Source organism: Pogoniulus pusillus, chromosome 15 (genome assembly GCF_015220805.1).
Source record: "Pogoniulus pusillus isolate bPogPus1 chromosome 15, bPogPus1.pri, whole genome shotgun sequence".
NCBI classification, from domain to species: domain Eukaryota; kingdom Metazoa; phylum Chordata; class Aves; order Piciformes; family Lybiidae; genus Pogoniulus; species Pogoniulus pusillus.
In genome coordinates this window covers 20,638,440-20,662,493 of record NC_087278.1, presented here as the reverse complement: position 1 = coordinate 20,662,493, position 24,054 = coordinate 20,638,440, and the positions used below count along the sequence as shown (strand labels likewise).

Below are 24,054 nucleotides of genomic sequence, written 5' to 3'. Positions count from 1 at the left end.
GCTGCAGGGCTGTGTGCCTCTGTAGGACCAAGTGAAGTGCCCCTTGTCAGAGCCAGACAGGAGACCTGCAGGGAGCCCAGAGGCATGAGGAGCGCAGCCTGCCCTGGAGGCTGCTCTCAGTGTGCCTGCCCAAGGGTGCTCTGTGCATAGTGCCCAGGCCTGCCCTGGTCTCACTGACCTACCTGGGTGAGTGTGGCCACAGAAAGAGGCACCCAAAGAAGCTGAGGACTTGCTGTAAGCAAGGGATACTTGTCTTGGGTGCTGCAGGTTACTGATGGCAGGCAAGCCTGAGAGGCCAGGGCAGATTGAACAGTCCTTTACAGTCAGCCAGGAAGGGACAAAGCTGTCTTTTCTTCTGGCCATGTCTTTCTTGGTGACCAAGGCACGTGGTCTACCAGGCTGCTCAGGTTCATGCCTGGAGTGCAGGCATCTGAGGTGCCCACATGAGACGTCAGAAAGGGGCTTGGAGAGCTTTGGCCGTGAGGCTGGAGGCAATAAAACACCTCTGAAGGAGAGGTCCTGCAGCAGGCCAGACAGTGCCCCTAAGAGGGTCATCACTGCAGCCTGGAGAGGCTGGAATGGCTCCTGGGGCCAAACTACCTCTCCACACTCAACTGAGGAAGTCTCACAAAGAAGAGGGGTGCCAGGGGCACAACTTCAGTGGTATCTCTTATTGTTTTCTCCATTTGATGGCTCCTAAAGTGCCTGTGAGAGAGCTGAGTGTCCTCCATCCCGTACAGCTGGCACATAGGAGCTCTTATGGGCTCCTGCACAGTGTTGGAGCCCATTCCCTGCCCTGTTCTTTGCAGCTGCTGCTCGCAGAGCCCTGTCCTCTGGGCAACGACTGTCCAGGTGCTCTGCAGCATCTGCAAGGGCAAAGAGACCATGGGGGGAGGGCTTTGGAGAAGGCTGTGCAGAGGAATTTAGGTGTGGAACTGGGTGTCTGGGGACTGCATCAGCTGATGTACTGAGATCTTCTGTGGCCTCACCCTCACGATGGTGAGGCTTCAAGGACTGTGGCTGAAGGAAGGGCATGGGAACTAATAAAGTCCACCTCTGCTTAGGTGTCTGTAGCACCCAGGGAGGCCAGAGGGAGACCTGTGGCCATGGGGTGATGGTGGCATCAGCTGTCTGGTTTGAATTGACTGGTGTCAGCTGGATAGGTGCCAAGGAGGGGGAGCAGTGGGGAGCAGGTGGTGACTCTTTGTTGCACAGGTCCCACAGGCATGACTTGGAGAGTGGGAGGCTTGAGGCAGGATGTGGTGAGCAGCATCAGCAGGACAGGCAGGGAGAGGAGCTTTGGGTAGATGTGAGGTGATTTGCACGGCTGGGAGCCCTGGGCAGGAGGTGCTGTGGGTGACCTGTGAAGGCTGTGGAAGGGTCTGGAGTGTTAATGCTTCTCTCCCTGTCCCTGGCCGCCGTCAGGAAGCGAGTGCTGGGGCTCACGGATGGCATTCACCGACTGGGCGCTGTGCGCTGGGAGCTGGCTCTGTGCCTCCTGCTGGCCTGGATCATCTGCTACTTCTGCATCTGGAAAGGGGTCAAGTCCACAGGAAAAGTAGGAATGGAGATAGTTCTCCTGGCCCATGAGCCTCCTTTGTACCCAGCTTACGTTTCTTCTCTAATCTCTCCCTTTTCTGGAAGTAAAAAGTCCTGGGTGCAGTTCTGGGGCCCCCAGCACAAGAGGGACATGGAACTGCTGGAGCCAGTCCAGAGGAGGCCACCAAGATGCTCAGAGGGCTGCAGCAGCTCTGCTGTGAGGACAGGCTGAGAGAGTTTGGGCTCTGCAACCTGGAGGAGAGAAGGCTTTGAGGAGACCTTGGAGTGACCTTCCAGTGTCTGAAGGGGGCTATAGGAGGGCTGGGGAGGGACTGCTGACAAGGTCTTGTAATGACAGGATGAGGAGGAATGGGTTTAAACTGGCAGAGGGGAGGTTGAAACTGGATGTTAGGCAGAAGTTGTTTGCAGTGAGGGTGGTGAGACACTGGCACAGGTTGCCCAGAGAGGTTGTGGCTGCTCCTTCCCTGGAGGTGCTCAAGACCAGGTTGCATGAGGCTTTGAGCAACCTGCTCTAGTAGGAAGTGTCCCTGCCTACAGCAGGGGGTTGGAGGTGGATGATCCTTGAGGTCCCTTCCGACCTAGACCATTCTATGATTCAAAGCAGAGCCAAAGCCACACCTGTATGTGGTGCGGCCATGCTGATTTAGCCGTGGTTGTGGCAGACCCATAAGAGGAAGAGTAGAGAAGTTGGCCCAACAGGGAAAGACCTGGGAACTGAAGGGAGCCTTGGGTCACCTTTTGCCTTGCAGATACTCACAGAGACCCTTGAGAACACCCACTGCCCAGTGTGCTGCCCTGCTGTGGCTCCTGGTGTCTTTACCCAGGTCCTCTGCAGTGCCAGACTTCCTCTCCCTGACAGTGGCTATAAGCTTGAACAAAATGGAGAAGCTGCTGCTGGTAGCCAGCTCAGGGAGCAGACAATTACTCTCTCCTGCTTCTTTGTCATGCCAAAAGCTTGTGGTGGGAGTGGTGTCTTTGTGCCCTCCTTTGCCTTCTCCCTGCCTCTGTGGGTTTTGGTTCAGAGGGTCTCTTGCTGCTGGTGAAGCTGCAGCCAGTGCCTCCTCCTGGTGCTGGGCTGGTTATCCTGCTGCAGTGAACCAGTTTGTGATGCTTTGGAGTGGGTGTTAAGGCTACTGCTGTGGCCTTGACCTGCTCAGAACCTTCTTCCTTCCTAAAGCTCCTGTGAGATGGGGGGTGGGTCATTAATGATGGTTGGGAATGTCCCACGAACAGAGAGACATCAAAGATCACATTGGGTGATTCTGTGCTCCACAGCCTTCCTGGGCAGCCTGTGTGTGAAGAACTTCTTCCTAACAGCTAGTTTCAATCTCCCCTCTGCCAGTTTAAACCCACTACCCCTTGCATGCTGCAGGAAGGACGTTACCCAGGCAGTCACATTAGGGCTTTGAGGTGCCTTCAGTTTTCACCTGTAAGCTCAGAGGCACCGAAGGGATGAGAGAGCTACAGGAGCAACACCCCCCCCCGCCCCCTCCTTGAAATGAGACCCCCTCAGAGGTGTCTCAGATCAGGCAGCAAAAGTTGCTATTTAGTTTGGGAGGCTCTTGGTGGGCATAGAAGCATTTTAATACCTCCTCATTAAAGCCCTGTGACAGGCTGAGATCTAGGTTGCTTCTAATGCTCTAGAGAGATGCAGAGAGCAGCTGGAGAGCAGGGAATTTACACTGACTGGAAAGAGAAAACACAGCAGAGCAGGCAGTGGCAGAAGATTGGGCAAGGAACAAAATGTAGACAGCTGAATCACTGCGGAGATGTAGCCTTGGTTAAGCTATTTCCCACCCCTCTTCTATGCTGGCAGTAGCAGCTGTCGGCACCAGCAGCGTCCAGGGATGTGTGGGTGGGGGCCTGTGCTTAAAGTGAGACTATAGCTGCACCCCCTCCCTTCTAAACCTCTCTCCTTTGCTCTCCTGGAACCCACAGGTCGTTTACTTTACTGCCACCTTCCCCTACATGATGCTGCTGATCCTGCTGGTGCGAGGAGTCACGCTGCCCAGCGCTGCCCAGGGCATCATCTTCTACCTCAAGCCCGACATCTCCAGGCTGGCAGACCCACAGGTGGGTGGGGAACAGGCAGGCCCTGGCTGAAGGAAGGTTTGCAGTTCCCTGGCCATTGCATCTGCTGCCAGCTGAGGACCTAGCTCTCTGCTCCAAAAGGAGCCCAGTGAAGCAGTGAGACCTCCTTGGAGCAGCCGACCTGTTCCTCTGGCTCAGCACAGCCTTCGTGCTTGTCAGTCTGCAGCACACAGGCACCCTAGGTCCTTTCCACTCGTGAGCTCAGCAAAACCAGAAGAGAAGGGGTGGGGGGAAGTAATCCCCTGCTTTCCTCCTTTTTTTCTGCCCTGGTTACCACTTTGCTTGGCTCCAGCACAGCCCTGCCAGGGCGTGCAAGACTTCTGTGCTTGCAGAGATCAAATGCACACAGGAAATGCAGGCTGTGTCCCAGCTGGGCAGCAGGTTCCCTTCACCAGTCCTGTGGACTGCTCCCATCTGCCCAGGAGAGGCTGAGGGAGCTGGGATTGTTTAGCCTGAAGAAGAGGCTCAGGGGTGACCTCACTGCTGTCTACAACTACCTGAAGGGAGGCTGTAGCCAGGTGGGGTTGGTCTCTTCTCCCAGGCAAGCAGCAACAGAACAAGGGGGCACAGTCTCAAGTTGTGGCGGGGCAGGTCTAGGCTGGATGTTAGGAGGAAGTTGTTGTCAGAGAGAGTGATTGGCATTGGAATGGGCTGCCCAGGGAGTATCCTGGTTTCTGCATCCATGGGGCCCATCTCTGTCCCATGGCTTTGTTCCTAGGTTGTTGTTAGACAGGGCACAGTCTCACAGGATGTCAGGGGTTGGAAGAGACCCAAAGAGATCATCGAGTCCAACCCCCCTGCCAGAGCAGGACCACACAATCTAGCTCAGGTCATGGAGGAATGCACCCAGACAGGCTTTGAAAAGCTCCAGAGAAGGAGACTCCACAACCTCTCTGGGCAGCCTGTGCCAGTGCTCTGGGACCCTTACAGTCAAAAGGTTTCCCCTTGTGTTGAGGTGGAACCTCCTGTGCTGCAGCTTCCATCCATTGTCCTATCCCAGGGAGCAGTGAGCAGAGCCTGTCCCCTCTCTCCTGACCCCCAGCCCCCAGGTGTTTATAAACACTTATTCAATCCCCTCTCAGTTTTCTCTTCTCCAGACTAAGCAGCCCCAGGTCCCTCAGCCTCTCCTCATCAGGCAGTGCTCCAGTTCCCTAATCATCCTTGTAGCCCTCTGCTGGCCCCTCTCCAGCAGATCCCTGTCCCTCTGCTGGAGGAGCTCCAGAGGAGGGCTTTGGGGCATTTGCTTGTTTTGCTGCCAGTTCTGGAGAGCATTGACCTTCTCTGTTGCAGGTCTGGATGGATGCAGGCACTCAGATCCTCTTTTCTTATGCCATCTGCCAGGGGTGTCTGACAGCTCTGGGCAGCTACAACAAATACACCAACAACTGCTACAGGTGAGAGGACTCCTTGTGTGCTGCTGGAGACTGGCTCAGAGATAAACAGCACAGAGCTGCTTCTGAGGCAGGCTCTGTCCCTGGGGCAGACCTTGGCTCATGCTGCTCTGACTAATGGCTTGCTCAGAGAATGGAAGCTGCAGACTTGGTGAGGAGGGAGAGTGGCAAGGGGAATCATAAAATCTCAGAATCAGGCAGAGTTGGAAGGGACCACAAGGAGCAGCCAGTTCCAACTCCCCTGCCATGGGCATGGACACCCTACCCTAGATCAGCCTGGTCACAGCCTCATCCAGCCTGGCCTTAAACATCTCCAGGGATGGAGCCTTAACCACCTCCCTGGACAACCCATTCCAGCCTCTCACCACTCTCATGCTCAACAACTTCCTCCTCATGGCCAGTCTGACTCTCCCCACCTCCAGCTTTGCTCCATTCCCCCCAGTCCTGGAACTCCCTCACAGCCTAAAATGTCCCTCCCCAGCTTTGTTGTAGACTCCCTTCAGATCCTGGAAGGCCACAAGAAGGTCACCTGGGAGCCTCCTCTGCTCCAGACTGCACAGCCCCAACTCTTTCAGTCTGTCCTCATAGCAGAGCTGCTGTAGCCCTCTGAGCATCCTCCTGGCCCTGCTCTGGACATGCTCCAGCATCTCCACATCAGGAGCACAGGAGCTTTTAGCACTGCCTTCCCCTGTGAGTCAGCTTGCAGACAGCAGAGACTGGAGGAGGAAGGAAGCTGCAGTGTCTGAAGCTGCTGCAGAGTGTCTGGAGCCACTGCAGAGACACCATGGGCTGCTTTGGCAGGCTGAGTGAGCAGGGCTGGCATGGTCAGCTCTGCTGTCGCTGCCTCAGCAGGGCAGATGGCTGTGCCCTCTGTCCCCGGCACTTTACTACCAGCAGAGTAATGCACTGCCAGTGGCATTTTGGTCCTGCCAAGGAGATGAATGGAGTCTGCTTGGCCTCCTCCTTGCCCTTGAATTACAGATCTGTTTTATCCATGGCCTGCCAGGGAGCTCAGTGAAGCCATCAGGACCATTTCTGATGCTTTCTGCTGACCTCTGAGGAGGATCAGGACCTTTGTTATTTCCTCTTGTGCTGAGCCAGCATAGTTGGGAAAATGTCATGGTCTTGGGAAACAGCAATCATCTCTCCTCTGCTGTTCTGCAGTAGATGCTGCACAGCTGCTGGGCAGGTCATTAATACTTTTCCCTTGCTCTCCTAAACTCTGTCTGGCTGAGAGATGTTGAGGTGCTGGAAGGTGTCCAGAGGAGGGCAGCAAGGCTGGTGAGGGGCCTGGAGCACAGCCCTGTGAGGAGAGGCTGAGGGAGCTGGGAGTGTGCAGCCTGCAGCAGAGGAGGCTCAGGGCAGAGCTCATTGCTGTCTTCAACTACCTGAAGGGAGGCTGTAGCCAGGTAGGGTTGGTCTCTTCTGCCAGGCAAGCAGCATCAGAACAAGGGGACACAGTCCCAGTTTGTGCTGGGGGAGGTCTAGGCTGGATGTTCTGAGGAAGTTGTTGTCAGAGAGAGTGATTGCCATTGGAATGGGCTGCCCAGGGAGGTGGTGGAGTCACTGTCCCTGGAGGTGTTGAAGTCAAGCCTGGATGAGGCACTTAGTGCCATGGTCTGGTTGACTGGCCAGGGCTGGGTGCTATGTTGAACTGGCTGAGCTTGGAGGTCTCTTCCAACCTGGTTGATTCTATGGCTCCAATGCCTTCCTCTGTGCCTTGGCTGCCTTGGGCTAGCAGCTTAGCTCTGGGTGGCCCAAATGTGCTGTCTGCCCACAGAGCTGTGAGTGAGCTCTGGCAGCTGTTCAGGCATGTCCCTGTGATGTAGGGGTCCCAGCCCAGCCAGCTCAGATTGGTGCCCTGTCTATGCAGGATCAAAGGCAAGTGCACAGGCATTTCAGGACAGGTGGCCTAGCACATTCAGCCTCTATCTGAGCAGTTAATAAAGACACTGTGGGCACAAACAGTGTCAGACGATGTCCTTAGCTCCTCAGGCCTTGCATTGTCACACCTGCTGAATGTGTTCAAGCTTCCAGCTTCTCTTTCTTGAGTGTTTCCTTCAGCAGGCTCTCCTCTTCTCTCATTTCCACACTTTCTCCATTGGTTTTCTTGCTCTTTTGACCCCTGCCCACCTTTCTGTTGCTGTGTGCCTGTGTCTATCGATGTGGCATCCTGTTCACCAGCCACTGAGGGAGCTCTGTGTCGCTCTTTGTGCCACACACAGCTCTTGAAGAGCAGAGCACAAGGTAGGCAGCCTGCTTTTGAGCTCTGTGCTGAGTTTTTTAGTTCTGGGGGAGGTCAGAAGCAGCTGTTCCTTGGTCCATACTGTCCAGATGGGAAACTGACTGCTGGCGTGATCCCGAGTGGGAACGTTCTGCAGTGGGCAACACTGATTTCTCCCTACCCTTCCTCCCTGCAGGGACTGCATCATGCTCTGCTTCCTGAACAGTGCCACCAGCTTCGTTGCTGGCTTTGCCATTTTCTCTGTGCTGGGCTTCATGGCTGCAGAGCAGGGCGTGCCCATTTCAGAAGTGGCCGAATCAGGTAGGTTGTTCTGGGAAACGTCAGAAGCAAGGCAAAAGAGAAAGCCTGGTTGGGGGAGGCCCTTCTGGAAGTGAAGCCCAGGATGCCATCTGTGTCCTCCATGGCTATGGGTGCGTGCACAGCTTTCAGCCCTGCCTGGCCAAGGAGCTGTGGGGATGTGGGTTTGAAGCAGCACGTAAGCTCGCTCTGTGCTGCACGGTGGGGGTGGCAGGTGGTGGGGGTGGCAGGTGGTGGGGGCAGATGTGGTCATCCTGTGGTCTGTTGGTAGGTCCTGGCCTGGCTTTCATAGCATATCCAACAGCAGTCACAATGATGCCTGTATCTCAGCTGTGGTCCTGCCTCTTCTTCCTCATGCTGATCTTCCTGGGACTGGACAGCCAGGTACAGCAAACCCCCCACCCTCATTCAACACACAGGTGCCTGCTCTCACCCTTTAGGCCATGGGAAAGGTTAAGGTGTTTATTTGCTTTGCTGGCAGCTCTGTGCCCTCCACATTGCCTGTAGCACTTTCATGCTGTGGTAGTTCAGAGCCAGGCCTGATGGGAATCCACAGGTTATGTGTGCTGGCATTTTTGTTTCTCCCTGTGCATATATGAGGATGTCCCAGCTACATCCCCTACCACCTCTGTGCCAGCACCAAAACCCTGTGTGCTGCAGCATGAAGCCCAGCACAGAGCAGAGCAATCTGGGAAGGGGAATGAAGCTGTTTTCTTCCAGCTGCACCTTGCTAGATCAGCTCCTGTGTGCTCTTCTCACTGGTGTGCCCATCTCTTACCTTCCCATACCTCTGTTATGCCAGGAGCAAAATGCAGCAGAGCACCTTGTGGAGGACAGTGTGCAAGCATGAGGGGAGCGCGGGACCTCCTGGGATGACTGTTGGGCAGGGTGCTCTGCTCAGTTTCTGCTTTGCAGGACCTCAGCCCCTGCACCTGGAAGAGGAGAGCTCTTTCCTCTGGGTCAAGGTCCCCTCCTGCCTTGTCCTGCTTATGGCTTAGCTTCATGCTGCTTGGGCTGTCCTAGTACTGCCTGATGTTCTCTTATGTACCCCATGGGAGGTATGTTCTGTGGGACCATGAGCCATGTGGTGATGAGCAGATGTCCTGCCCCACAGGCAGCTCAGAAGACATTAATTCACCTGCAAGACCTTTGGGTACCTACTTTACCAGGTTTTCCCAGGCAATCTTGGCATATTTGCTGTCTGAGGCATGTGCTTGTTGATGGGACCGAGCTCTGAGCCCACAGTCCCTTGGCAGGGGCACCTCTTCTCTGCCACAAAGTTTCCTTGTGCCATCTCAGCTGCTCCCCCTCTCTGCTCGAGGGGCACAGTCTGCCCCTTACCTGCCCATCCTTTGGTTGATCCTGCTGTCCTCTGCTGGGTTTGATGCAATTCCTTCTTCACACCTCCACCACAAAGCTGTGCTTTTAACCCCCTTGGTCTGCAGGTCCAGAGGAAACCTCCCTGGCACAGTGAGCAGTTGCAGCTGTCCCTTGCTGGAAGTGAGACTCAAAGCCAGAAAACTTAAAATGGAAGATTTGAGTAGCTGGAGGGGAAAAAAAAAGGACACAGAGAGAGAGTGTGTCCTTGGGGAAGGGGAGAAAGTGACTTTTCTGCCCTGTGTTGTGCTGCAGTTTGTCTGTGTGGAGAGCGTGGTGACCTCTCTGATCGACATGTTCCCGGGGGTGCTGCGGAGGAAGGGCCGGAGGGAGCTGCTGATCCTGGCCATTGCAGTCGTATGCTACCTGCTGGGCCTGCTGCTGGTCACAGAGGTAAGGCAGCAGCAGCTAGGCTGTATGGCCAGGCAGCAGAAACCCAGGCAGAGTGCTTTGGAGGGGCGGGCAGAGATGGCAAGCCCACCTTTGGTGTGCGTGCTTGTCCTTCACTTCGTTGGACATGGCACTCGGTGCCATGGTCTGGCCTTGAGCTCTGTGGTAAAGGGTTGGACTTGATGATCTGTGAGGTCTCTTCCAACCCTGATGATACTGTGAGACTGTGAAAGCTGGCAGCTCTCACAGCTGGTGTTGCCTTCACCCCCTGTGATGCATCACTGCCACAAAGATGGTCCTGAAGGCCAGGGAGGCTGCCAGCCTGTGATGGTTTGGGAACTACCTGTCCCCCTACTCCTATGAAATCAGCCAGACTGGACTCAGCTGGCTGGGTTAAGGACTGAAGCTTTATATTCACAGCCTAGCACAAGATGCAAGCAGACAGTTACAATATCTACAGCTATAGACAGCAATAGACAAGTGAAAGGTAACACACAAACACAACAGCCCTGCCAGAAACCTGAGTCCCCAGGAGGGGCTCCCAACCACCCTTCCACCTCCTTTCCATGCCTCCACCTTATCCCAGAGTATGCCTTACTTGCAAGGTGAGGTTGGAGGATTGGCCAAGGGGGTGGGAAGCAGAGGGATTAGTTACACAGAAAGCAGGCCAGGGAGAAAAGCACAGGCACCCAGAGACACACAGTGACTGTCTTGTCTGTATTTATGCCCTTGTATTTATACATCTCAGCAAGCCTATGAGTGGAGTAGACATCACCATTTTCACAGCCTATAAGCTAAATTCTCTCACTAAAATATTCCAGTTAGCCTCAAACTAGCACACTGCCATACAGCTTCGTGCAAATGCCAGGGCTGAAGTAAGCTGAGCTGCACCAGCAGAAGGGCAGTGATATTTGCTGGCTGCTTTCCATGAGAGACAGAGCAGCAGGAGGGGAAGCTGTAGGTAAGGGCTGCACAGGAGCCCTCTCTGAGTCAGTGGGAACCTGCGAGCCTTGGGGCCAGAAGGAGCAGAGTTGTGCTGGTGCAGTGCTCTCTGCACAATGTTTGCCCTGCTCTGCACCTCTTGCTGCACTGTGCTGCACTGTCATGGAATCATAGAATCAACCAGGTTGGAAGAGACCTCCAAGCTCAGCCAGGCCAACCTAGCACCCAGCCCTGTCCAACCAACCAGACCATGGCACTAAGTGCCCCAGCCAGGCTTTGCCCCAGCCTAGAGAAGAGGAGGCTCAGGGCAGAGCTCATTGCTGTCTGCAACTCCCTGAAGGAAGGCTGTAGCCAGGTGGGGTTGGGCTCTTCTGCCAGGCAAGCAGCAACAGAACAAGGGGACACAGTCTCAAGCTGTGCCAGGGGAGGTCTAGGCTGGATATTCTGAGGAAGTTGTTGTCAGAGAGAGTGATTGGCATTGGAATGGGCTGCCCAGGGAGGTGGTGGAGTTGCCATCCCTGGAGGTGTTGAAGCAAAGCCTGGATGAAGCACTTAGTGCCATGGTCTGGTTGATTGGCCAGGGCTGGGTGCTAGGTTGGACTGGCTGAGCTTGGTGGTCTCTTCCATTCTGGTTGATTCTATGATCTACTTCTGTCACTGCAGGATGTCACCTCATAGGTGTGGGATGAAGGGGTGGCTGCTCTGCTACTCCAGCAGTGTCTAGAGCTTTTCAGCACTGTTTGAAAGCATCTGCTTGGCTTGCACTGGAGGGGCTTTCTCTTTGGGAAACACATAGAAGTCTGAGAAGGGAGTCATCCAGTGACCTGCAGATGGCAAACGTGCAGGGCTCAGCTCAAAGGTGGCAGCAGCAAGGAGCACACACACCTCTGCCGGTGGAGGGCTTGAGCCTTGAGCAACACAGGAAGGTGAATGCAGCTAAAATGAGTCTCTGGATGTCCTGCACTGCTGTGTGGTGTTTTGAAGTGATGCTGGTTTAGAACAAGCAAAGTGCCTCCTGCTCCCATGGGTATGGAAAACAGCCAGCTCCACAGTAGCATAGCATGGAGAAGTGCCCTGCTGCCACCAGGGCTGGCTAGGGGCAGCCCCAAGAGAAGGCTCTTCTCCTTCTCCCACCTGCTCCAGGTGCAGTGTTTCTGCTGTTGTCCTTCTGTTGGGCTCAGTCACTTTTCCCTCACGTGAAATAAGTCCTCCTGTGATTCCCTCTTCCCTGCCTCTTCACCAGGGTGGGATGTACATCTTCCAGCTCTTTGACTACTACGCTGCCAGTGGCACTTGCCTGCTCTTCCTGTCCATTTTTGAAGTCATCTGCATAGGATGGGTATATGGTAAGTAGAGGACAAAAAAACCTGTCTTGCTCACTCTTAAGGCACATGTAGGGGTGGGGGGAGGGTGCTGAGAAGTGGAAGTGGATAGTAAAGATCCTTAGGGGGCACAGAAATGCTGTAATTAGTCTCTTTCTTGCCAGCTTTCCACCATGTTTCCTTGCAACATTTCTTACTTGCTGCACATTTAGAGCAGGAATGGCTTTTTTTTTCCCCCTCTCTGAAGGTTCCTTAGGGAACTCTCTTGCTGCTCTTCCCATCTGTCCTCTAAAGCAGAAAAGCAGCCACAGAGAAGTGACTGCTCTTATTTGGTCTCTGCTACTGCCTGCTCACATCCTGCCATTAGTCCCACCAGTTAATTTAGAATCAGAGAACCAGTCAGGGTTGGAAGGGACCACAAGGAGCAGCCAGTTCCAACTCCCCTGCCATGCCCAGGGACACCCTACCCTAGATCAGACTGGCCACAGCCTCATCCAGCCTGGCCTTAAACACCTCCAGCCATGGAGCCTCAAACACCTCCCTGGGCAACCCATTCCAGCCTCTCACCACTCTCATGCTCAACAACTTCCTCCTCACATCCAGCCTGAATCTCTTCACCTCCAGCTTTGCTCCATTCCCCCCAGTCCTGTCACTCCCTGAGAGTCTAAAAAGTCCCTCCCCAGCATTTTTTCAGGCCCCCTTCAGACACTGAAAGGCCACAAGAAGGTCACCTGGGAGCCTCCTCTGCTCCAGACTGCACAGCCCCAACTCTTTCAGTCTGTCCTCACAGCAGAGCTGCTGCAGCCTCTCAGCATCCTCCTGGCCCTGCTCTGGTCACACTCCAGCATCTCCAGATCCCTCTTGTCATAGGGGCTCCAGAACTGGGTGCAGTGCTCCAGGTGGGGTCTCACCCAGAGTGCAGGGGTACAAAGCTGCTGTGTGTTTCTGCTGCCATGGCACACACTGCCTGCTGGCACAGGCTGCCCTGACCCTCCTGAACGAAATGGGAGAAACTGCTTTGACTGCCAGGGAAGTCTGCAGCTAAACTCAGCAGTGGGACTGAAGTGCTCCAGCTCAGAATTGGCAGGGCTGAGCCTCTTGCTTACACTGTGAAGAATTCCAGCATTTTTTGCTAACACAAATACAGCTCCTGAGTTTCCTCCTCTCCCAGCACATATGCCAGCTGCCCACCACCTGGCAGCTTCCTTCAGCCTGCAAAGATCTGAGGATTTCCTTGCATGCTACTTTCTGCTTCTGAAAGGATTGCCTGGCACCAGCCCTGCCCAGCTTGTTCCCTGGCCCTAGGGGAGTGCTGGAGATTTTGGTGGTTGGGTTGGGTGTTTCTTTTCATAGAATTATAGAATCAAGCAGACCTCCAAGCTCATCCAGTCCCATCTATCACCCAGCCCTGTCCAATCAACTAGACCATGACACTATACTCAAGGTGTTGCTTGGCTTGACTAACCTGACCTGGCTACAGCCTCCCTTCAGGTAGTTGTAGACAGCAATGCGGTCTGCCCTGAGCCTCCTCTTCCATGTCAGTGCTCTGAGACCCTTACAGTCAAGACGTTCCCCCTTCTGTTGAGGTGGAGCCTCAACACAAAGAGGTGTAAGGACAAAGAGCAATGGGTGTGAGTTGCAGCAGAGGAGGTCCCATCTCAACACAAGGGGCAACTTCTTGACTGTAAGGGTCCCAGAGCACTGGCACAGGCTGCCCAAAGAGGTTATGGAATCTCCTTCTCTGGAGCCTCTCAAGGCCTGCCTGGATGCATTCCTATGTGACCTGAGCTAGATTGTATGGTCCTGCTCTGGCAGGGGGGTTGGACTGGATGATCTCCTTGGGTCCCTTCCAACCCCTGACATGTCTTTGGGGACTGAGTGGCTGGAGAGCAGCCAGGAGGAAAGGGACCTGGGGGTACTGATAGATAGTAAGCTGAAGATGAGCCAGCAGTGTGCCCAGGTGGCCAAGAGAGCCAATGGCATCCTGGCCTGCATCAGGAACAGTGTGGCCAGCAGGACAAGGGAGGTTATTCTTCCCCTGTACTCAGCACTGGTCAGGCCACACCTTGAGTACTGTGTCCAGTTCTGGGCCCCTCAATTCAAGAAAGATGTTGAGGTACTGGAACATGTCCAGAGAAGGGCAACAAAGCTGGTGAGGGGCCTGGAACACAAATCCTATGAGGAGAGGTTGAGAGAACTGGGCCTGTTTAGCCTGGAGAAGAGGAGGCTCAGGGGTGATCTTATTACTGTCTACAACTACCTGAAGGGACATTGTAGCCAGGTGGGGGTTGGCCTCTTCTCCCAGTTAACCAGCAATAGAACAAGGGGACACAGTCTCAAGTTGTGCCAGGGTAGGTATAGGCTGGATGTTAGGAAGAAGTTTTTCACAGAGAGAGTGATTTCCCATTGGAATGGGCTGCCCAGGGAGGTGGTGGAGGCACCGTCCCTGGGGGTCTTCAAGAAAAGACTGGATGAGGCACTCAGTGCCATGGTCTAGTTGACTGGCTAGGGCTGGGTGATAGGTTGGACTGGATGATCTTTGAGGTCTCTTCCAACCTGGTTGATTCTATGATCCTGTGAGCCTGTGATTCTGTAAGCCTCCTGTGCTGCAGCTTCCATCCATTGCTCCTTGTCCCATCCCAGGGAGCAGTGAGCAGAGCCTGTCCCCCACTCCTGACCCCCAGCCCTCAAATAGTTATAAACATTGATTAAATCCCCTCTCAGTCTTCTCTTCTCCAGACTAAACAGCCCCGGGCCCCTCAGCCTCTCCTCCTCAGACAGTGCTCCAGTTCCCTCAGTCCCCTCATCATCCTTGTAGCCCTCTGCTGAACCTTCTCCAGCAGATCCCTGTCCCTCTTAAACTGGGGAGCCCAAAACTGAAGGCAGATACAGGCTTAAGCTCTGTGGCAGAGAGCCAGGAGCATCACCTATTGAAATCCTGTGGGTGGGACTTGATAGAGGTGAGTACAAATAAAAGCAGATGTAAAGGGGAAGGCTTTTTCTTGCCTAGCTGAGCAGAGCTGTCACTGTTTATGGATACTGCAAAGTTAAAACCTTTGTCCCTTTCAGTTTGGTTACCATTTGCTGCTGTTATAAGCTATGCAAAATGAAAAGGGCTCCACAAGGACAAGACATTAAGGCTGTAAGCAAATCTCTGCTCGGGCTCAGCTGAAACCTGTTCCCATGAACTGCTGTAGTAACATGAGCTGCTTTGTCAGGAGGGCATGGGGCAGCTGTGAAGGTGTGCAGGGTTGGGCAGCAGAGGAGAACTGGTACCAGCATGCATGGCTAAGTGCCCTGTGCCTGCACACCACTCTTCTTGGGATGCTAACAGCAAATGTCTTTGTTTATTCCAACAAAAATCTCTTGGGGTAGCTTTAATGGCTTTCTCTACAGGAGCTTTATCTAATCCTTCTAATGTGCTGGGGAGAAAGGGCTGCTGCATGTGTCCTCCAGCTTCTAATTTGCTCAGACAGCAAACACTGAATGATAGACTCAGAGAATGGCTTAGGTTGGAAGGGACCTCAAAAGTCATAGAATCATAGAATGAAGCAGGTTGGAAGAGACCTCCAAGCTCATCCAGTCCAACCTAGCACCCAGCCCTATGCAATCAACTAGACCATGGCACTAAGTGCCTCATCCAGGCTTTGCTTCAACACCTCCAGAGACAGTGACTCCACCACCTCCCTGGGCAGCCCATTCCAATGAATCCCAGGGAGCAGTGAGCAGAACCTGTCCCCCACCCCGACCCCCAGCCCTCAGGTGTTTATAAACATCGATTAAATCCCTTCTCAGTCTTCTCCTTTCCAGACTAAACAGCCCCAGGTCTCTCAGCCTCTCATCAGGCTGTGCTCCAGTCCCTTCATCATCCTTGTAGCCCTCCACTGGACCCTCTCCAGCAGATCCCTGTCCCTCTTAACCTGGGGAGCTCAAAACTGAAAGCAGTATTCGAGATGAGGTCCCACCAAGGCAGAGTAGAGGGGAAGGAGAGCCTCGCTTATCTGCTGGACACTCTTCCTGATACACCCCAAGATCCCAGTGGCCCTCTTGGCCACAAGGGCACTTTGCTGTGCTGTAGTTGCTCACTGGACAGCTGCCCTTGGGCAGTGTGGCAGCACTTGCAGCTGGAAGGTTCGGTCTCCAGCAGAGTTTGAATCACCAGGTCTGCTGAGCTGATGCCCAAAACATGGTATTCTATGGAAAGCAGGCTCCTGAGGACAGGAGAAATGCCCAGCTCAGAGGGGATTCTTGGCATGGCTTCCCTGCTGACAAGAAGGGGATTTGTTTGGTGCCCTCCTCTCTCTTTGCTCCTTTCAGCGTTCTGGGCTTACACAGTCCCATGTGCTCAGCCCACAAAAGCTTTCTCTTGCTGACCTATAAATCAGCCTCCCCTCCTTGCCTTGTGTGGCTCTTAGTGGTGCATGGGCTGCATCCTCTCACTTACAGCTGCTGCCTCCTGGGGGACAAGGGCATTCCTTCTGTGGGGAACTTTGTGGTGGCTTTTGACTGAGGTTAAAAACCTCCATCTGTGCTCAGCCACCCACGGGCCTCTTCAACACCCAAACAGCCCCCGTGGGCTGCTGCCTTACCAGGATAGAGAGGCTTTTGCCTAGAGGAAACACTTGGGATAAAGAAAGCTGGGATTTGCTGTGGGCAGTGACTGAAGGAAGCAGCAATGGTCTAACCTCTGACTTTGTCTCCGTGCTGGCTGGTGGCCAAGGTGCCAACCGCTTCTACGACAACATAGAGGACATGATTGGCTTCCGGCCCTGGCCCCTGATCAAGTTCTGCTGGCTGCTGCTCACCCCGGGGCTCTGCTTGGTGAGTGGCATACTGTGACAGCAGGGCACGTTGGGCCAAGGGCTGGGCACAGGAGCAGGCTGGGCGAGGAGTGGCTGCAGAGCAGGCTGGAGCAGCAGGACTGGCAGGTGTGGGTGGATGAAAGAGCGACAGGAGCCATCAGTGTGTGCTCGCAGCCTGGAAGGCAAACTGTGCCCAGGGCTGCAGCTAAAGGAGTGTGACCAGCAGGGCAAGGGAGGGCACTCTGCCCCTCAGCTCTGCTCTGCTGAGACCCTGCTGCAGTACCACATCCAGCTCTGGTGCCCCCAGGTAATCATAGAATAGAATCATAGAATCAGACAGGGTTGGAAGGGACCACGAGGGTCATCCAGTTCCAACCCCCCTGCCATGGGCACAAACACCCTACCCTAGAGCAGCCTGCCCACAGCCTCAGCCAGCCTGGCCTTAAACAACTCCAGGGACAGGGCCTCAACCACCTCCCTGGGCAACCCATTCCAGCCTCTCACCACTCTCATGCTCAACAACTTCCTCCTCATGGCCAGCCTAAATCTCCCCACCTCCAGCTTTGCTCCATTCCCCCCACTCCTGGCACTCCCTCACAGCCTGAAAAGTCCTTCCCCATTTTTTTAGGCCCCCTTCAGATGCTGGAAGGCCACAAGAAGGTCACCTCAGAACCTCCTCTTGTCCAGACTGCACAGCCCCAACTCTTTCAGTCTGTGCTCACAGCAGAGCTGCTGCAGCCCTCTGAGCATCCTCCTGGCCCTGCTCTGGACATGCTCAAGCATCTCCACATCCCTCTTGCAATAGGAGCTCCAGAGGGACATAAGAGGGGCACTGGGCTGCCTGACCTTGCAGCTCTCTTTACTCCAGCCACCTCTGTGTTTTCTCCTCCTCAGGCTGTTTTCCTGTTCTCCCTGATCAAGTACAAGCCATTGAAGTACAACAATTCCTACGTGTATCCAGCCTGGGGCTACGTGGTGGGCTGGATGATGGCACTCTCCTCCATGGTCTGCATTCCTCTCTATGCTATCTTCATCTTCCTCAAAACCAAAGGACCCCTGAAGCAGGTACTGGGATTGTGGTTGCTGGACTTGTTACTGCTGCTTCCTTCAGATGGCTCAGGAGAAAGGCCCCAGGGAAGATGCACATTGCTACTTTGAGAAGGAAATGGGGGGGGGGGGGAAGTGGCCCTCCTCCAGACCGCCCCAGAGCTCTTGCTGGCAATGTGGAATGCTTAGAGGGGGTGAGAGTGGTCCACCTCCAGAGCACCCCAGAGCTCTTGCTGGCAATGTGGAATGCTTAGAGGGGGTGAGAGTGGTCCACCTCCAGAGCACCCCAGAGCTCTTGCTGGCAATGTGGAATGCTTAGAGGGGGTGAGAGTGGTCCACCTCCAGAGCACCCCAGAGCTCTTGCTGGCAGTGTGGAGGGCTTGGAGAGCTTCAGCAGAGTTTCCAGGGTGATCACCAAATGTCTGCTGGTGGTGCTCAGCACAATATGTAGGCAAGTGCAGAGCATCCAGTCCAACCTATCACCCAGCCCTGAGAGGAGAGGCTGAGGGATCTGGGGGTGTGCAGCATGGAGAAGAGGATGCTCAGGACAGACCTCATTGCTCTCTACAGCTCCTGAAAGGAGGTTGTAGCCAGATGGGGTTGGGCTCTGCTGCCAGGCACCCAGGGACAGAACAAGAGGACACAGCCTCAAGCTGTGCCAGGGCAGGTTTAGGCTGGACATTAGGAAGAAGTTCTTCACAGCAAGAGTGAGTGGCATTGGCATGGGCTGCCTGTGGAGGTGGTGGAGTCACTGTCTCTGGAGGTGTTTAAGAGGAGGCTGTGTGAGGCCCTTGGTGCCATGGGTTAGTTACTGAGAAGGGTTCGGTGATAGGATCATTGAGTCCAACCTAGAGGTCTTTTCCAACCTGGTTAATTCTGTGACTCTGTGAACTCTTTACAAAGGCACAGAGCAACAGGACAAGGAGCAATGGTTTGAAAGCAGAGCAGGGTGGATGTGGGTTGGACATCAGGAGGCAGTGCTTTACAGTAAAGGTAATGAAATACTGCAACATCCCTGGAGACAATCAAGGCCAAACTTGATGGAGCCCTGGGGAACCTGATCTAGTTGGACATGTCCCTGTTCATTGCAGGGCTTGGGAGGGGATGACCTTTGAGGGTCCCTTCCAATCCAATGCCTTTTGGCTTTTATTTTAGTAGTAATGAAGAAACCTCCAAGGCTGTGGTTTAGGAAGCAATCAGCTGTTAAGCCTGGGTTGATTGGAGGGGCAGTTAAAGCCAACCACACAACACTTCTGGAGTAGTTTTGGACAGAGTTTCTCAAGATGTCCCTCTTCCCCTGTTTCAGCCATACCCCAGGAATGTAGTGGATTCATTTCCTGACACCAGTGCTTCCAGGCACGCAGCCTTTCAGCTGGGCATTGCAAACCATTTACTGGAAGCAAGTTTGCAAGTGGTAATTATGATCAGTCCCTGAGACAAACTGATTCTCCTTGTCACACTCCACTGCCTAAGAAACACAAATGTTGTTCCCTAATGTCTCTGATTAAGACAGCTCAGGCTCCATGGACTGAAAACTCATAATGATCAGCTCACAGAGCAGCTGCAGGCCAAGGCTGCTTTCAGAAACCAAGAGGGGAATACTTGTGAATCAATGAGCAAAACTCAGGATCCTGGCAGGCAATTGACAAGGAGCAGAAGCACTGAAATCAGTGCAGTGAGCCCTGGGTGAATTGTCTGTGCTGCTTGTGATGTGCTTTGCAGGGCAGAAGCCTGTGCTGCTCTGACCAGCTGGTGATGGGCGAAAGTGGGCAGCTGGGCAAAGTCAGTATCCAGCAGTGAAGTCATACACCAGCCTCTGGAGCAGGGCATGCTGTTTGGCTTTAGGAGTGCTTGGTCCAGAGGAGAGAGAGATGTTCCTACTCATTGCCATGCTGTGGAATTAAGGTACGAGTGAGACCAAATATTGAAAGGGAGACTGTTAAAGGATGCAGTGAGTGGAACAGAGAAAGAGAGAGAAGGAGGGGAGAGAGAGAAACAGAAAGAAAGGGAAAGGGAGAGAGAAAGAGAAAGAGAAAGGGAAAGAGAAAGAGGGAAAGTGGAAAAAAAAGAGAAAGAGAAAAGAGATGGGGGAGGGAAAGAAAGAGAAAAGGAAAGAAAGGGAAAGAGAAAGAGGAAAAGGAAAAGAATTAGAATGAGGAAAGAGAAGGGAGAGGGAAAGAGGGAAAGGGAAAAAATGAGAAAGAGTAAAGAGAAGAGAGAGGGAAAGGGCAAGAAGGAGAAGGGGAAAGAAAGATAAAGAAAGGGAAAGAGAAAGAGGGAAAGGGAAAGAAAGATAAAGAGAAAGAAAGGGAAAGGGAAAGAGAAAGAGAGAAATAGAGGAGAAGAGAAGAGCAGGAAAGGAACTGTATTACCACACCCCACACTCCCCCAAGATGCTTTCTGTGGCTGGAGCTGGTCCTAGGAAGGGTGCTGCTGCCTTGGCTTGGAGCAGGCATTCCCAGATTCATCCTTGGCTGGAGGAGAGGAGGCAGAGAATCTCCGAAGTCCAAGTCCTTTTCAGTTTGTGTTTCCAGTGAGTGACGTCTTCAGTGGAGTTCTTCTTCTCTAGGAGTTCTGTGTGTGTGCCTCTGTGTCTGTTTGTGTCTGTGTGTAGCAGCCTGCTTGCACCATTGCACTACAGGGGACAGGACAGCTGCCCTGTGACATCTGCATCATGGCAGTCTGGCTGGCTGGAAGAAGGGAGCTGGGCTAGCCTGGGGGCAGGGACAAGTCTGTGGAGGGAATGCTTTAGCAGGGAAAGAAAATGAGGTAGGTATTCGCCTGGCACCTTGTTTTGAGCCATAACAGGAGATGGGGGCAGGGGCAAGTCTGTGGAGGGAGTGCTTTGCCAGGGAAGTGAAAATGAGGTAGATATTCACCTGGCACCTTGTTTTGGACCATAACAGGAGATGTGGGCAGGGGCAAGTCTGTGGAAGGAATGCTTTGCCAGGGAAGTGAAAATGAGGTAGATATTCACCTGGCACCTTGTTTTGGACCATAGCAGGAGATGTGGGCAGGGGCAAGTCTGTGGAGGGAGTGCTTTGCCAGGGAAAGAAAATGAGGTGGATATTCACCTGGCACCTTGTTTTGAGCCATAACAGGAGATGGGGGCAGGGGCAAGTCTATGGAATGAATGCTTTGCCAGGGAAGTGAAAATGAGGTAGGTATTCACCTGGCACCTTGTTTTGGACCATAGCAGGAGATGCCCAGCGTTTTCTCATGGTCAGACAGTCTGGAAGGTTCCAGAGCTGCCACCAAAGCCAGCAGAAAGCACAGGCACTTCATACAGGGAGGAGAAAGGGCATGATACTTTGGGTTGTTTTTTTCCCCATGGGCAGATAAAACACCCATGGGGCATGCTTCCTCCTAGAAACACGTCTGTGAGGAGCCCTGGATGCTGAGCTGTCACCCAGAGTCCAGCTTTGAGCCCAGCAGTGCAAGAGCAGCTAAAGCAAGGCTGCTCTCTTTCCTCCCCCTCTCGCAGCCATTCCACGGGAGAGCAGCAGGATGCTGGGAGCTCTCTAGATGTCTTTGCCCTCAGCACTGGCTGTGGGTCACCATTGGGTGGCAGTTTGCTTATCAGCTTGCTTAACGAGGCCTCCCTCCCTCCCGCAGCGGCTGGCGCAGCTGATGGCCCCGGCGGAGGACCTGCCGCAGCCGAGGAGGTGCGCGGCAGCGCCGGGCGCACCGCAGCGCCAGGGCTGGGCGCCTCCGCTCCAAGAGGTGGTCAGCGTCACGGAGAGAGAAACCCACTTCTGAGGCACTGGGGACGTCTCCTCCATTCCCTGGACCGATCTGCTCTCTTCTTCCCAAAGTGATTTCTCTTCTCCTGGGCTCTTCCCCTCTCCGCTTCGCGTCGGAGGCAGAAGCGCCTGGGATATCCTCTCCTTCCAGCTGCACCCACCGCGGGCAGCGTTTCCTTGAACGCCCTGGGGAGTTCTAGAACCACAGAATGTCAGGGGCTGGATGGGACCCCCAGAGCTCATCCAGTCCGACTCCCCTGCCGGAGCAGGGTCACCTATACACGACCACACAGGACCGCGTCCAGGCGGGTCTGGACTGTCTCCAGGGAGGGGACAACTCCTCCCTGCCAGCAGATGGGGAGAGAGCAATACACTTTCGTCAGAGGTGCCCTCCAGGTCTGACTGTGATGGGGGAGAGAAAAAACAGTGTATTGCCAAAACAAGCCAGCCCAACCAACAACAACAAAAGGAGGAGAGCCAAAAGCTGTCATGCTGGGAGGATGAAGGGAAACCACAGTGGTGAGAGAGAGGAGAGAGTAGAGGCATGCAGGGGCAGAGTTAGGGATGCAGAGGCACTAAATAAGGGGATATTAGCACAAGGGGGTGAGTAAGCTGGTTCAGAAGTACATAAGAAGCTGGAGGATGACAAAGGAAAGGGCATTGCCAGGTTACCTTTGTAGAAGGGAGATGGAGCCAGGAACTTATCTGTGGCTGTGATAAAAGGAGGCTGCAGTGGAGCCACAGGTTCCATTGCCACTGAAAAGGAAGAGAGTGCCAAGGTGTTTGGGTCAGTCATGGCTTGATGATGGCTCTCAAGGCATTCTTAGGAGGGAAAAGGGGTGAGGAGTAACTATGCAGGGGACTTGCTTTTGGTCAAAGCCACACAGCCCAGTGAAAACCCCTCTGAGACTGAAAGGGCTGAATATTTGACAGTCTTTTAAGGTCCATAGCATGCAGGGAAAGTCCCAGAGCAGCTGGTGGGGAACAGAGGAACTGCAGCACAACAGGGAGAAATGAGTCCCCGGGGACTGCATGCCCACAACTGTAGCTGCACTGCTGGGGCACTCTGTAGAGGAATTAATGGAAGAGTTGATGGGCCTGATCCTGTGCTGCGGAGTAGCAGTGGGGTGAGAGCGGGAGAGGGACTGTGCTCCCCCAGCTTTGCTGCAGACCACTGCTCAGGGGATGAGCAAGACATAATTTGGTGCAATAATCACAAGCTCAGGCGAGATAAACTGGGACAGGAATAGCTAAGATGGGTTCATTGAAAGCAGATGGTGTTGAATTAAAGGTCTCTCCGTGCCAGACTAGGCATGAAGGTGAGGCAGCGGCTTGGAGGGATCGCACTTGGACCTGGCTTTTAGTGCAGAGCCACGCAGCTCTCTCCTGTGGAGACTAGGGCTGTAAAACTCCCTGCCAGAAGCTGCTTGAATGCCTATCATATTTTCACAGTCAAAACCACAGCAGAAGACAGTAGGAGAGTCCCTGCAGCAGCTTCCCTGTGGTTGAAGGCACATGGCTGTGTTACAAATAACAGTGCCTCAAACCAGGACGGTGAAAGACCATTAAAAAGACTCAGAAATGCCACAGGCTCCTTCCCCTTGTTTCTTGTTCCCAGTAATTGCTTTTCCCTGTGCTTTGTGGAGATAAACCACTGGCACTGAGAGCAAGCAGGAGGAAATCTGTGCAGTGTGCTGCTACCTGTTCCAATTGCTATGGGAACCTTATCTGCTGCGGCTGCCTCTGAGTTTAACAGGGGGAATTAGCGCAGGGCAATCTTTCCCCCGTTCAATTTCCTTGCCTTTAAAAACTAAAAGTTGCTCATGAAATAAACACTGGAAGTCAAGTGTCAAAATCTGTACCTCTCAGGGACACGATTCTTTGATTTGCTGTGCAGGGCAGCCTCATTCTGAGGCAGGGCAGCCTCATTCTCCTCACCTGCAAGGGGCTGTGCCACCACCTAAGATACCATTTGTTTTTGTTGTGCTTGTGGATGTCACCTCTGAGCAATGGGCATGGGAAGAGCTGAACAGCCAGAGGCTTGTGGTCAGGCCTCAGGGTAAGTATTTGGGTGTCTTTTCTTCTTCTTCCTTCCAGCAGTGTTGCTGGGTGTGCCAGCAGGTCTCTGCCTGCGGCCACAGCAAAATGTCAGTTGCTGCCACCAAGGAGCAGCAGTGCCAAGGTGGCATGGCCCCATCAGCTGGAGAAGTTACTGGGCTCAAGGAGGGCTGGCCCCATCAGCTGGAGAAGTTACTGGGCTCAAGGAAGGCTGGCCTCATCAGCTGGAGAAGTTACTGGGCTCAAGGAGGGCTAGCCCCATCAGCTGGAGAAGTTACTGGGCTCAAGGAGGGCTAGCCCCATCAGCTGGAGAAGTTACTGGGCTCAAGGAAGGCTGGCCCCATCAGCTGGAGAAGTTACTGGGCTCAAGGAAGGCTGGCCCCATCAGCTGGAGAAGTTACTGGGCTCAAGGAAGGCTGGCCCCATCAGCTGGAGAAGTTACTGGGCTCAAGAAAGGCTGGCCCCATCAGCTGGAGAAGTTACTGGGCTCAAGGAAGGCTGGCCCCATCAGCTGGAGAAGTTACTGGGCTCAAGGAGGGCTGGCCCCATCAGATGGAGAAGTTACTGGGCTCAAGGAGGGCTGGTCCCATCAGCTGGAGGGCTGGGAGGTTTGATTAGATGATCTCTGAGGTCTCTTCCAGCCTGGGCTGTTCCATGATTCCATGAACACACCAAGATCTGATGCATGTGAAGCTGAAGTCCAAGAGAAGTTATGAGGAGGAGCTCATACTGTGCTGCTCAGAAGAAAGGACACTCATCCATCAAGCACCTCATTAACACCTCTGGCTT

The 24,054-nt window shown here is 53.9% G+C and overlaps 1 protein-coding gene across 2 annotated transcripts in view; it reads left to right on the top strand.

Annotated features, from left to right (window-relative positions):
• The window catches only part of LOC135182008 (sodium- and chloride-dependent betaine transporter-like), a 37,083-nt gene extending 14,021 nt beyond the window's left edge, over positions 1-23,062 (top strand). Inside the window, exons 6-15 of one of the 2 annotated variants that reach the window (XM_064155652.1) lie at positions 1,426-1,558; positions 3,499-3,633; positions 4,942-5,045; positions 7,463-7,587; positions 7,856-7,968; positions 9,217-9,354; positions 11,537-11,639; positions 16,336-16,436; positions 17,312-17,482; positions 21,080-23,062. In XM_064155652.1, the coding sequence (XP_064011722.1) occupies positions 1,426-1,558; positions 3,499-3,633; positions 4,942-5,045; positions 7,463-7,587; positions 7,856-7,968; positions 9,217-9,354; positions 11,537-11,639; positions 16,336-16,436; positions 17,312-17,482; positions 21,080-21,223 (1,267 nt within the window). In that variant the 3' untranslated portion in view covers positions 21,224-23,062. The remainder of the gene's footprint in view (positions 1-1,425; positions 1,559-3,498; positions 3,634-4,941; positions 5,046-7,462; positions 7,588-7,855; positions 7,969-9,216; positions 9,355-11,536; positions 11,640-16,335; positions 16,437-17,311; positions 17,483-21,079) is intronic. The other variant, XM_064155653.1, reaches the window with a different exon arrangement.
• Positions 23,063-24,054: the final 992 nt, after the last annotated feature.